Genomic DNA, 13,902 nt, shown 5'->3' on the forward strand with positions numbered 1-13,902 from the left:
CCGGCTGCTCTGAAATCAGCCTCGGGGATTTGGAAAGTAACCCTTTGATGTTGGAAGCCAGTTTAATGAGCTAGTTGTGGTTTGGTTCTTTTTTTTTTCTGTAAGACAGAAGTCTCATTTTCCTAACACCCCAGGAATTATCACTCCCCTCCTTACCCTTCCCTGAGATCTTGGGAGCCCAAGACCTGGACTCTCAACACAGTGCGCACAGAGGTTAGGCCAGCTAGGGAGGAGAGGCGGGGAAGGAGGAAGCTCGCTCTGAACATTTGCTGTGGACAGAGCCCTGTGTTAGGATCAAGCCTCGTGTGGGCCCTCTCCAAACCCATTTTAGAGATGACAAAACAGAGGCTTGAGAAGTGATAACAGAAGAGGATGACCTCCTCTCTGGGCTCGGGCACCGCGACTGTACAACAGGGACAGCGTTCTCGATGAAAGGAATAGTGAGCTCTATAATGAGCTCTGAGAGTCAGAACCGTTTGTCAAGAACAAAGCACAACATGAAAGGAAGGGACTATTTCTATGTTTTTTATTGTTTCTATGTCAAGAGGCAAGTTTACCCGTAGAATTCACAGAGGAAAGCATCAGTGACTATTGCCCTAGGGCACATATTAATGAGAGCCAGTTGGCTGCCAGAGAACTCAGCAAGGGAGCTTGTTGCAGGGAGTGGAGGAGGGAGAGGGCCCGGGGGTGTCCAAGCATAGGAGTCTCTGGGCTGGTGCTGGCCCCTGCCCCACTCCATCCTGCTCCTCAGGGCCTGGCCGAGGCCCTCCCCGCACCCCAGGGCCCCGCTGGGCTCTGGAGGGCTTTGGCAAAGGCCACTTTGATCTCTTGGTTTATGAGCTCCTGCCAGGCATCCCTAGAGGAAAAGGATAGACAAGAATAATAAATCCACCACCCAGAACAACAGTGGTGGGCATTCAGAGCCCACAGCTGATTACAAGGAGCCCCCTCACTGTCCTTGGAGTCTCCTGATTCCCGCAGCAGCCCAGCCACAGGCACACCACTGCTGTCCACACTTCCGTCTGTAGGGGACGGGGCCCAGGGAGGTGAAGAGCCGCTCACTCCTTTACACGTGGGTCCAGAGGCCTCCCAGGAGTTGGGCAGCTAGTCCCAGCTCTGTGCCTAACGCTCTGGGGTGAGGAGCTCTGTGGCTCTGGGGTTTTAACACAAGTCAGAGCAGGGACACTGGCTCCCCAGCCTGCACACACTTTCATTTTCTCACCTACTTCCCACATATGCCCAGAGGAGTGTGGAATGGTATTATTACCTATGCACGGAGAAGGGAGCAACGTGGTGAGTGACAGCCAGGGCCTTACAGCAGCTTGGCAGAGCTACTTCTGAGCACAGTTGTCAGGGGCAGAGTGGAAAACGGGTCCCGGTGTGGAGTGTCTCTGTGACAGGTGACGGGAGGCCCTTCTGTGGGTTCTGCTGCCTAGGTCATGGTTATACCAAATCACGAGGTAGGGGATTCCCCATCCCCTGATCTCGACCAGCTTCCCCAAACAGCCCTCAAAATAAAGATAAGTAACTTCAGCAGATACGGCAAATACAGAAAGTAAGGATAAAAGCATTGTTAGAAAACGACTTAAAAATCAAACTATTAAAAAAAGAAATCAAGTTAGAGCATACAGTTCAAGCAAAGATTTGGTAACTGCCTCATAAACACAAGTCCAAGACAAGTTCCCACCCAGCTGGTCCTTCCTGCAGAGATTCTGTGTGTCTGTCTAAGCATCTCTCTGTGGGTCTATGAGTCTGTCTGTCTGTGATCTCATGCCCCAGTAAACAGAGGGGCACGTGGTGGTGTTTCTGCGTGCATACGTATCTGATGCTCATGCAGGGTGGAGGGTGTGTGTGCACAGGCGGGTGCACTTGTGTGCTTGGACTCCCGTTCCCCCACCTGCTGTATCTAAGTCCGTGGGCCTAAGTGGATGTGAGATTCTTCTGTGCTTCCGAGAGTCCTGGGAGGCTCCCAGGTCAGGTCGAGCTTGTTGGGCCTAATCTCCGCTCTCTTTCCTCCCTGAGCCAAGAAGATGAAAACGTTGCTGGCACTTTCTAAAGTTTCTGGCCTGGAGTGGAAAAGTCATCAGCTGAGAGAGCTCAGGGTGACACATAGCTGCCAGACCTGCTGGGTCCCACTCCCAGGATGGGGCAGAGGGGTCGGGAGAGAGAGAAGATGAGAGCTCACCTCCCTGGGAGTCTGTCACCTGCAGACCTGCAGGCGGATCGGCCAGCCAGCCAGACCCTCCTGGGGGAGGTTCCATAAATGCATCAGCAAGGAAAATCAAGGAGTAACAAGTGCTTCAGGGACACAAGGCTGGGAGATGGGGTGGGACGGCGGCAGGACTGATTAGAGTGTGTGGTGAGAGCCTCTTTGCGAAGGAGGCAGCAACAAAGCTGAGACCTGCAGTACAGGAAGGGACCAGGCACAGGGTACAGCGAGAATGGAGGCCCTGAGGCGGGAAGCTCAGTCAGTGAGTCTTAAGGGGCAGGAGGGAGGCCCCGAGGTGGTAACTCACAGTACAAGGTGCTAGAAAACTGAGCCCACGGGGCAGGCCCAGGCCCAGGCCCAACAGAGCAGGGCCTCAGAGGGAGCATGAAAGAGTTCAGGTAGGAAGACCCAGAGGGTGTTAAACAGGGAACAGCCATGTGAATCACGTGTGTGTTGTTATTTAACGATCACGCTGGCTCCTGGGCAAAGATGGATAAGGATGAAAGCTGAAGCTCCTGCAGCGGCCAGGAGAGAGGAGGTGATGGAGAAGCCATCTGGCTGAAGTCTCCGGGACAGGGACTGGCTTTCTGACTGTGGATGGTGAGGCCACCCACCAGAAGAGAACTCTGGGGGAGGCCAGGCCTCCGGTGGACCTGGCGAGTCTGAGGTCCTCTGATAGCTCCAGAAGAAACTGTTGAGGGGGCAGCGAGAGCTCCGCGGGCCTGGAGCTCAGAGCAGGTTGGGGGCCGAGGCCCAGAGGGGAGGGGGCTGTCATCAGTGTCAGGAGAGGAAGGGCCGCCTCAGGGAGGAACTCTGTCCAGCCCCAGCGTGGAAGGGCTGGGGAGAGGAGAGGAGCGGCGGGGAGCCGGGGGAGGAGGAGATGGGGAACGGGGTGCATGGGCAGTGTGCCGAGGAGGCCTTGGAGAGCCTTTCTAGGAAGAGGGAGGCGGGGGAAACGCTACTGCGCAGTCAGGTTGGGAACTAAAACTGCCCACGATGCTGGTGACATGGGTGCAGGTCACCAGTGACCTCACAGAGCCTTCTGGGCGGATTGGGGTGGAAGTCAGGCTGCGGGGGCCGGGCGGGAGTGGGCGATGAGGAAGTGAGGTCAGCGTCAGCAGACGGGCCTTCTGAGAAAAGTGTCTGCACGTAGAAGCAGAAACGGGCCGCTGCTGAGGATAGTAAGCTCAGAGGACAGTGGCTCTTGGGGGCTGGAGAGGCGGCTGGAGTAGAGGACCTGGAGGGACTGAGCAGGGCCAGGGGGCTGCAGCCACTTGCCTAGGGGAAGGCCCTGGGAGGTCAAGAGCCTACTCCAGGTCACAGAGCCTGGCCGCAGCCTGGTCCTCACCCAGCAAGCCTTCTGCCAAGCTGAAGGACCCAGGGTTCTGTGGAGGCTTCTGTGAACACAAGCTGGTTTTGCACCCAGCAGTCTGGAGTGTCCTTATTTTTTTTTTTAAAGGGTGCACCTGTGTGTGTTCTGCACCTTGGGGGCTTCTCCATATGCCAGTGTGTGTGTCCCCCTCTTCCTTCCTCGCTGGACCCCAGGGATGGAGATGAATGGGGCACTGCCTGCCCCCGGGCACGGCCCTGCCTGGGCTCCCTGGGGTCCCAAGGCCTGGAACACCCCAGCAGCGGGGGTAGGAAATGGCCACTCTGACTGCCCTCAGCTCCTGTCCACACCAGTCCTTCCACGTGGAGGATGTGCTCTTGAGGCTGCTTGAGCACTGGTCTTTTCCCAGGAAGCCCGTGTCTGCCCTACATGGGGTTTCTCATCTTTGAGAGATAGCAGGGGGGCAGCCTGGGATGGGGCCTGTCCTGGAAATGCTGAGAGGAGTCAGTTGGAAGTTTTAATGAAGGAAAAGCCCCACTCAGGAAGCTCTGATGTGGTTGTGCTGTGGACCCCTGATGGGGCTCTGTCCATCCCCAGGCCGGCTGCCCATTGGTAGAATGAGCCCATGGGCCCCTGTGGTCCCTAGGTCCTCCTCATTTCTAGGAAACTAATTCTCAACAAGAGGCAGCACCTGTGCCCTCTGGCCTCTGCAGACTGCCTGTGGCTCCAGTGGAAGGGAGTAAGGAACAGCATGTTGCTGTAAAATGTACTTGCTACCCCTCTACCAGCATCCCTGGTGGCTCAGCAGTAAAGAATCTACCTGCAATGCAGGAGACTGAAGAGATCCAGGTTCAATCCCTGGGTCGGGAAGATCCCCTGGAGGAGGGCATGGTAACCCACTCCAGTATTTTTGCCCGGAAAATCCTATGGACAGAGGAGCCTAGCGGGCTATAGACCATGAGGTTGCAAAGAGTCGGACATGACTAAAGTGACTTACTCACTATCATTTATAGGAAGTGGGGGGGGGGGGCTTTCCTGGTGGCTCAGATGGTAAAGAATCTGTCTACAATGCAGGAAACCCAGGTTCAATCCTTGGGTGGGAAAGATCCCCTGGAGGAGGGCATGGCAACCCACTCCAGTATTCTTGCTTGGAGAATCCTATGTACAGAAGAGCCTGGTGCAGTCCACAGGGTTGCAAAGAGTCAGACATGACTGAAGCAACTGAGCACAGCACAGCACAGCACAGCACTCTCCTACCTCACCCTCATTGCCCTCAGAGTAGGATGCGGGATCACAGAGGACAGAGGACAAAGGGAAGAGCCCAACTGCAAGGCAGGCACCAGCTCTCCAAGAATTTGCTTCTTTTGACCTCCTAAAATATGAGGACCTTTGATCTGTAAATTCCTCATCTGCAGAAATAGTCTGAATGGTGACAAATGCCCAGTGATATTTATCAACGTATCACCTAGGGCTTCCTTGGCAGCTCAGATGGTAAAGAGTCTGCCTGCAATGCAGGAGATCCAGGTTTGACCCCTGGGTCAGGAAGATCCCCCAGAGAAGGAAATGGCAACAGAGGGCATGGCAACCCACTCCAGTATTCTTGACTGGAGATTTCCGTGGCAGAGGAGCCTGGCCAGCTACAGTCCATGGGGTCGCACAGAGTGGGACACTGAGCGACTAACACTTTCACTTCACCTCTAACCGGCTCAGAATGGGAAGAGTCTCCATGCTCGGCGACAAGAGGGAGCTTGAGCCAATCATGGTGCCCACATTCTGCAATCCCGATGCTATGAGTGTGTATGTAAAGTGCTCTGAATAATACAGAAGGGTGCTCAGGACTCTGAGCAGAGAACAGACCAGAATGAGAAGTTATGGAGACAGAATGATCTCATTCATGAAAAACCTCCCAGAAACAGGCTGGCAGGAACCATGCTGAAGTACTAACAGCAGCTGTCTCTCAGGAGAGGAAAGATGGAGATTATTTAGTCATGAAACAATCCTGTATTTTCCAAGTTTTCCACACTAGGCAGGTAATACCTTTATAATTAGAAAAATAACAAGTGTCAAATTTCAAACAAAAGAGGCCAAGCTTTGGGGGGAAATTCCTCTTACTCACCCTGGTTTGATGTCCAGAGGTGTGGGGAGGGGTCTGGGGAAGCCCACCTTCCCCACCAGCCCTTCCCCTGGAAGAGAGAGGAAAGGAGCTTAGCAAACCTCCTCAAGCAGAGAGTAAGGGCAGCGGCGTGATTCCCACCGCTGGGAGGAGAGCAGCCTAGAGCCTGGAGGCAGACTGTCTGGGTCCAAATCCTAGCTCTGTCACTTGGTAGCTGTGTGACTTTGACCAACTTACATCACCTCTCTGTGCCTCCATTTCCTAAATACTTTACAGAGTTGTTGTGAGGATTCAATGAATTTATGTTTATCCATTAGAGAAGTAAATAAATCATGAATCTTGAATTCTATAACCAGCAGACATGGAACACTAAGATCCCAGGAGTCTGTGATCTGTGAGTCTCCCAAATAGCCAAAGGTTCCGGTGGTCTTCCTTGGGGTGGGGGTGCAGCTGCCTGGAGGTTAGGAGTGGAGGGGCCACGAGGGGTACAGGGATCAGGGCTGGCTGTCCTAGAAGTTTCTTGTCCCACCTGGCCCAGGGATGGGTATAGACCCTGGGATCCCTCAGGTCAGGCCAAAGAACCTGAGGTTGGCATGCTGCCCTCCCCACTCCCACTCTGCGTCCCCTCCCGTCATCAGAATCCTCCGCTCCTCAGGACTTCTAGCACCCACTCCCCTGAACAAGACATGCCTGCCCTTACTCCAGCTCACTCTCTCATAACCTCAGCCTCCAGAGCAAAGTGTTCCACGTACACTGGCCCTCTCAGGCTATGTGACCCTGGGCAAGTTACTGCTCGTCTCTGAGCTGCACTCTCCTGCTCTGACATCTCACCGTGTGATGAAGTCAGTCCCGTGGGGCACCCAGTTGGTGGGGCCCAGTCACAGCCCTCGGCCTTTAAATGCCTTGGCTGCTTCAGTCACTCAGTAGGCCCAGCTCTACCTGAGGAATTGGGGATACGAAAGGGGGTAGGGTAAGAAGAAAAGTCATTCATAGGATGGTACCATTATTAAATGTGATATTAAAAAAAAAAAAAGAATACAGAGGTGACGACCAATCCCTGCCTTTTCAGGGCTGAGGGGCAGGGACAACCCAGCATCACTCTACAACAGCAGAGGGTCAGCCATGGGACTGGTGGGTGCACAGAGAAGACAGGATAGTTATTGTTGGGGGAAAGGAAGAAGAAGTATTCCTGGGTCAGGGCAGGCTTCAGTGAGAGCTGAGGTCTGTGCTAAGGTTCTGAAGGATGAGTAGGAGCCCGACAGTGCTATGGAGAAGGCACAGGCTTTGGAGCCACCAGATCTAAGACCAACTCTGTGACTTTGGACAAATCTCTTTGCATCTCTAATTTAATTTCCTCAACTATACAGTAGGGACATGGAGCCTCCTTTCATCATTCCTGTGGTAATAAATATGTTAATATCTGTTGCGCATCAGTATGCCGCCCAGGTAGGCCATCAGTAGAAGTAACTTCTCTGCCCTGGCACTTCTCCTCATGAGGAGCCAGATGAGGCTGTGGCTCCCAGGAAGAAACGTTTCCACAGAACTAGGGGAATACGGAGGACACGGAGGGCGATCAGCTCCCAGGCTGGCCTTGCTTCAGCGACATCAGTCAGGTGAGAATCTCTCCCACTGCCCACAGAAGCTGGACCTCTGGAGATGTTTCCAATCAATTCCAGGAAAGCAAGTCTCTCACCTTTATCTCAGTCTGTCCTCTGATGTCAATTTTGTAGCCTTCATCCAGATTGAGCAGTGTCTGGACGGTGCTTCTGCTGACATGAATTCTGTACGCTGAGGAGAAAGGAAGGTAATAGTCAAGTTATTCCCTGGTGAGATCATACCTAGTGTTTGGCAAAATCACTGAGCGCCTGTAACAGCCCCCACTTCCAGCCATCAAGGCACACAATTCTGATTCATGCAATGCCCTTTGCCTGGCCTTCTTGTCCCCCAGTAGATTGTTGGGCACTAAAGCAGCAGTTTCAAGGAAAAGCAAATTACGTGGATTGAGGTTAAGAAGAACACAAGCTGAAGCCAAAACAGAAGCTGAAGTCTGAACGTAATCTCTACTTGTAGGGAAGTCTTTGAAGGCTGATCAGTGCAGATAAGCAGTTATTTTACTTTCAAGGGCAGGACTCCATACTAAGGCCACCACATCTGGTTAAGCACGATGTGTATGGAGCAACATCAGAGAGCACACAATCTGTGCAGCCAGAGCAGAGGCTGAGCTTTTTCACTGCTATCAGATCAGATCAGATTAGATCAGTCGCTCAGTCGTGTCTGACTCTTTGCGACCCCATGAATCACAGCACGCCAGGCCTCCCTGTCCATCACCAACTTCCGGAGTTCACCCAGACTCACGTCCATCGAGTCAGTGATGTCATCCAGCCATCTCATCCTCTGTCGTCCCCTTCTCCTCTTGCCCCCAATCCCTCCCAGCATCAGAGTCTTTTGATTTCACTGCTATAATCAAGCCATCAGAGTGGCTCCTGCTGCCAGCAAGTGGCTAACATGGCATTTTAAAAATTGAAAGGGGTCCACTCACTGTGTGTGTGTGTGTGTGTGTGTGTGTGTGCGCGCGCGCACGCATGTGCGCACACTCAGTCATTTCTGACTCTATGTGACCCTATGGACTGTAGCCCTCCTGGCTCCTCTGTCCACGGGATTTCCCAGGTAAGAATACTGGAGTGGGTTACCATTTCCTTCTCCAGGGGATCTTCTTGATCCTGGGATCGAACCCACGTCTCTTACAGTGCAGGCAGATTCTTTACCACTGAGCCACCTGGGAAGCCCATTCATTTTAAAGATGGGGAAACCAAGACCTAGAGGAGCATTTTGGCTCAAGGACACTGTGGATGCTGGGTCCAGCTGAGGACCCAGGTTTCCTGCCCCTCAAGTCATTGTTTTCCCTGCTAATTCTCTCATGAGATCATCACAAAAGCCCTGTGTTAAGTTTTTTTTTTTTTTTTTTTTTAAATAAGCGACATCCATCATCTCCTTATGCCGCACTGGCTTCACTGGTGACTAGGGCACGCGGCCATCAGGTGGTGGCTTGGTTACTAAGCACTGGTTCAAACAGCCAGGCTGTAGCGGTTATTGAGAGTCCCTCCCTGGACAGGGTAGAAGTATGAGACACTCACACAGCCCTGTAGACTCCATCTGGGATGTGGTGTTAACAGTGTCCCCAAAGAGGCAATACCGAGGCATGGTGAGACCCACAACCCCCGCCACGCAGGGCCCTGAAACTCAAATGTGCCCAGTGAGCTCCTAGACCCAAGAGAAGTCCCTGCAACAGTCTCGTCCTTCTCACCCTTCCCCCTAAACTACTGTCCCCACCCTACATTTTGGGCTCCAGCTACAGGGTGAGGATGAAGCTGTATGGCGTCTCCAACAACACCCAGAGAAGAGGTGATATCTGTGCCTGGCTCTGGGCTGGGGGTAGGAGGACACAGAAAAATCTAGGCTCTGCTCTTAGGGAGCCCTCAGCCTGGCAGGGGGAGATGTGTAAACTATAACCAATGTCATGAAGAGGGAAGCACCAGAGCTGTGCCAGTCCAGAAAGGGGACTCTGACCCAGCCCTGAAGACTTCCTGGAGGAAGCGGTATATAAACTGTGTCTTGAAGGATAAGAAAATGAGTGGGCAGGGAACAGCAGGTGCAAAGCCACAGAAGCAGAGAGCCCACATGCCTGTGGGAAACTGCAAGTGGCTGAGTATGGATGAAACACCAAGTGGGAGATGAGGCTACAGAGATTAGCAAGGGTCTTGGAGGCTATGTGGGGCTGAGAAGTTTGGACTTTATGGGGTAGGGGCATGAGAAAGATATACTATAGTAGAGGCCCCGAGGCATCTCCTAGTCCCCACCCCGCAGAAATTTAGTTGTCTGCCTGACCACAGAAGGTCTCTGTCCTGCCTCTTCTATCAGCTTCTCACCAGGGACTTAGATGCCCTTGACAGATGATGAGACCGAAAAAAAAAAAAAAAAAAGTGAATCTAAGCAAAACAGATTGTTTGATTTATAATATCTTAGAAGCTTAAAATAATAGAAGAAAATTGTTAAAAAAAATTGTATTATGGAGTTTTAGAATCTCAGAATTTCAGAACCCATTGGGTTGTCCCAGCCAGCGCCTCCGGCAGGGCTGGGAGGCTCCCACAGCCCCAAGTCCTTACCTGAGTGCAGGCCAGCCCTGATGCAAATGGGCACAGGGGGCACATGCCTCATCTGGAAGTCACCCACAGAGCTGAGGATGTCCAGGGCCATGTTGGCATCTCGGCAGTGTGCCGGCTCCCGTTGTGCCTGGGCAGTCCCGAGGGCACCATGTAAGCATCCCCGATGGTCTGCACCTAGAAGTCACAGCCTTCATGCTCCAGTACAAGCACTGTCCTCCCTGGACTGATCCACGTGCCACACAAGGCCACCTCTCAGGAACCCCTGGCCCACCCCTCAAATCTCTGGCCCACAGTGGCATCTTTCCCCGCCTCTCTAGCAATGATTAAATCTGCATGTTTAAGATCACCTTTGTCTGAATTGAAGGTAACCGTGCCTGTCTCATCTCCTTTGAGCCCAGGCCATGAGCATCTTGACAGCAGAGCTGGGTGTCCCAACTGCACAACACTGCAGGCAGATCAGGGCCTCATCTGGAGAGAAGCACACATATATTGGATACATAGCCTACTTTCCCAACCCTTGATCTTCCAAGATGTACTCCAAGAATGTAGAGTTTGAAATCCGATAGATGGATATAAACCTTGGGTCTGCCATTTACCCTAGTCTGGCCGCTTCACTTGTGCGAGCCTCTGTTCCTCTTATATGAAATGCATATTAAAGATACAGTAGTAAAGAGCCAGTTTCATCATAGATGTTCAATAAGCAGAAACTTCAGTCTTTACCATCACCACCATCACCACCATCATCATCTCCTGCACTAACAGTTTTGGAGACAACAGAATCTGAGTCTAAGAACCAGGAGGGACTTTAAAAGGCCACCCATCTGCCTTTCCAGTGGCTGTCTGGGCCTGTTCACATCTTCTTCTTGAGGTGGCTGCTTCTCCCTCTAGGCAACTCTAATTCACAAAAGTTGAGTTGAATGGCAACTGCCTTTCACCTGCTGGCTCCAGCTCTACCTTCTGAACTCAAGCTACAAACCTTTCCTATTCTCAAGCTCATTCTCTATTCTGAAGACACCTTTTCAGTTCCTGGGGACACAGATGTGTGCCATGGCCTTCTCCCCTGTCACAGGCCAGGCCAGCCAAGCTTGAAGGTAGCAACTCTACTTCTCGAGTCTTCCCATTTGCAGGTTAAAGAGCCCTGCTCCTGCACTGCCCCTCCTCAAGCATCACTGGACCTGAAGAGCAGAACCTTCTTTCTAGCCAAGTGTGTGCACTCTCCCTTAGCACCTGGGACATGGAATAACAGACTGGTTCCAAATCGGGAAAGGAGTACATCAAGGCTGTACATTGTCACCAGGCTTATTTAACTTTTATGCAGAGTACATCATGAGAAACGCTGGGCTGGATGAAGCACAAGCTGGAATCAAGATTGCCGGGAAAAATATCAATAACCTCAGATATGCAGATGACACCACCCTTATGACAGAAAGTGAAGAAGAACTAAAGAGCCACTTGATAAAAGTGAAAGAGGAGGGTGAAAAAGTTGGCTTAAAACTCAACATTCAGAAAACGAAGATCATGGCATCCAGTCCCATCACTTCATGGCAAATAGATGGGGAAACAGTGGAAACAGTGAGAGGCTTTACTTTTGGGGGCTCCAAAATCACTGCAGATGGCGGCTGCAGCTGTGAAATTAAAAGACGCTTACTCCTTGGAAGGAAAGTTATGACCAACCTAGACAGCATATTAAAAAGCAGAGACATTACTTTGCCAACAAAGGTCCATCTAATCAAAGCCATGGTTTTTCCAATAGTCATGTATGGATGTGAGATTTGGACTATAAGGAAAGCTGAGCACCAAAGAATTGATGCTTTTGAACTGTGATGTTGGAGAAGACTTTTGAGAGTCCCTTGGACTGCAAGGAGATCCAACCAGTTCATCCTAAAGGAGATCAGTCCTGGGTGTTCATTGGAAGGACTGATGCTGAGGCTGAAACTCCAATACTTTGGCCACCTCATGTGAAGTTGACTCATTGGAAAAGACCCTGATGCTGGGAAAGATTGAGGGTGGGAGGAGAATGGGACGACAGAGGATGAGATGGTTGGATGGCATCACTGATAGACATGGGTTTGGGTAGACTCAGGGAGTTGGTGATGGACAGGGAGGCCTGGTATGCTGCAGTCCATGGGGTCACAAAGTGTCAGACATGACTGAGCAACTGAATTGAACTGAGACAGTGATAATAATGATGATGCTTCTCATGTCCACAGGGGGTGCTGTAACTCAATGCATCTCCTTCCCCATCATTAGCTGTGGACTGTGCCCTCCTAGCTCTGTCCCCCAACTTTCCCTCTCCCTCACTTGGGATATCTCTGCCCCAGTACCCAGAAGTGATCTGCCCTAATCACGCCCTACTGAGCTCAGATACTTAAATTTGCTCCCTACAGCCAATGGCTTAAAATTCACTCCCCATGGAGCTAGTGATCAGGGATTCCCATGATTTCTAGAATTCCCTGACTTACTCCTAACAATTGCTACTGGTTTTCCATGCTTCAGCCAAATGGGAACCTTTTTGCTCTCCACAGAGACACTCAGCGCTTGCTCACCTCCAGGCCCTGATTGCCCCTGAAATGTTCTCTATCTGTTGAGATCTGGGCCCTCCATTAGCCCAGTTCACATTGTATTGAGACCATAAAGTCTCCCTCATCATCAGCTGGGAAACACGTTTCCTTCCCCTTCCATCTCCCTTCCATCATTCACTGTCGCCCACCCAGCACTTACTTGTGGGCTGGCATGAATGCGCCAGGGACAGGACACAGCTGCCCCCCTACTGTGTACATTTCCACAGAGGAGAGCCCTCCCACCTCACAGCCCAGAGGGAAGAATATGGGCAAGCCCTGGCTTTCCCTCTGCCCACACTTCTTCCTCACAGGAAGACGAGCGCATTATCTGACTGGCAAGATGGGAAGAAGCACTAAGTAAGTGCTCCTTTAAATACTTATACAGCAGTCATTACATGCCAGACACAATTCCAAACCCTTTACAAATATTAATGCTTTTGATCTTCACAAAAATTCTGTGAGGCAGGTACTATTGCCATTTTGCAAACAGAAAACTGGGCCAGAGAGGTTAAGTCACTCACCACCATCACACAGCACAGACGTGAGCTTGTTCAGAGCAAATCCAGAGCCCATGTTCTATGCTGCCTCCTGATGCGCACAGCTTGGGCCCTTTCTCTCTCTCTTGTGGGGAGAATCTGCCTGCTATGTGGGGTTCCCTCTTTCCTGCCCTGCACATGGTTAGCACGTATGTCTGGGCCAAGTCCTGCCTCCCAGAGGCAGCCCAGGAGTCCTCCTGCTCGCTAGCCCCACTCCCAGCTCACCAGGTGTGCAGGGGCAGTGCAGGAACAGTACGCTTGCTCTAGGCACCCAGCGCGGCCTCAGATGGGTGACCCAAGGTCCAAACTGGCATGGAGGAGCAGGAGAAAGCCCCGAGGTGGCCGCACATCCAGACTACATTCTCCAAGCCGCTAAGCTGAATTCTAGCCCTCCACCTGCCTGCCACCTGAGCAAGAAGGGAGAGTTTGATGTAATTAATAACCACCCTACAACCCTAGCAGCAGAAAGGTGACCAGGCACAGTCTCTGCTCTCTTGGAGCTCAGACTCCCAAAGACGATCACCAGAGATTTCTGTCACAGGGGGCACTCAGCTGCAACTGAGAGCTGCAGCTCCTTGTACACAGGTGTCCTTTAGCAGCGGAGAGAACACAGCCAGAGGAGAGGTGGGTGCAAAGGCTTCCATACTAACAGACACAGACTCGAATTGCTGTGCGACCTTGGGTGAGTCACCTACCTCTCTGAGCCTGTATCCTTATCTGTACAGTCGGAATAATAATCCATCCCTCTGAGGGGCACTGTGAGGATTAAATGAGATATCCTGTGACAATCCCTAGGCCAAGTCAGTCCTCTGTTGATGCTTAACTGGCGCGTCTGCGTGAGTTCAGTTGCTTAGTCATGTCTGACTCTTTGTGACTCCATGGATTACAGTCCACCAATCTCCTCTGCCCGTGGGATTTTCCAGGCAAGAATACTGGAGTGGGTTGCCATGCCCTCCTCCACAAGATCTTCCCAATCCAGGGATAGAACCC

The 13,902-nt window shown here is 51.9% G+C and overlaps 1 protein-coding gene across 1 annotated transcript in view; it reads right to left on the reverse strand.

Annotated features, from left to right (window-relative positions):
* Window positions 1-298: 298 nt before the first annotated feature.
* Window positions 299-13,902, reverse strand: part of LOC129627863 (guanylate cyclase D-like) — a 43,844-nt gene continuing 30,240 nt past the window's right edge. Inside the window, 7 exon segments of the mRNA XM_055547327.1 lie at window positions 299-856; window positions 5,656-5,722; window positions 6,757-6,841; window positions 7,346-7,440; window positions 8,787-8,885; window positions 9,816-9,914; window positions 9,917-9,989. Coding sequence (XP_055403302.1) covers window positions 748-856; window positions 5,656-5,722; window positions 6,757-6,841; window positions 7,346-7,440; window positions 8,787-8,885; window positions 9,816-9,914; window positions 9,917-9,989 — 627 coding nt within the window. The 3' untranslated portion in view covers window positions 299-747.

Source organism: Bubalus kerabau, chromosome 15 (assembly GCF_029407905.1).
Source record: "Bubalus kerabau isolate K-KA32 ecotype Philippines breed swamp buffalo chromosome 15, PCC_UOA_SB_1v2, whole genome shotgun sequence".
Classification (NCBI taxonomy): domain Eukaryota; kingdom Metazoa; phylum Chordata; class Mammalia; order Artiodactyla; family Bovidae; genus Bubalus; species Bubalus kerabau.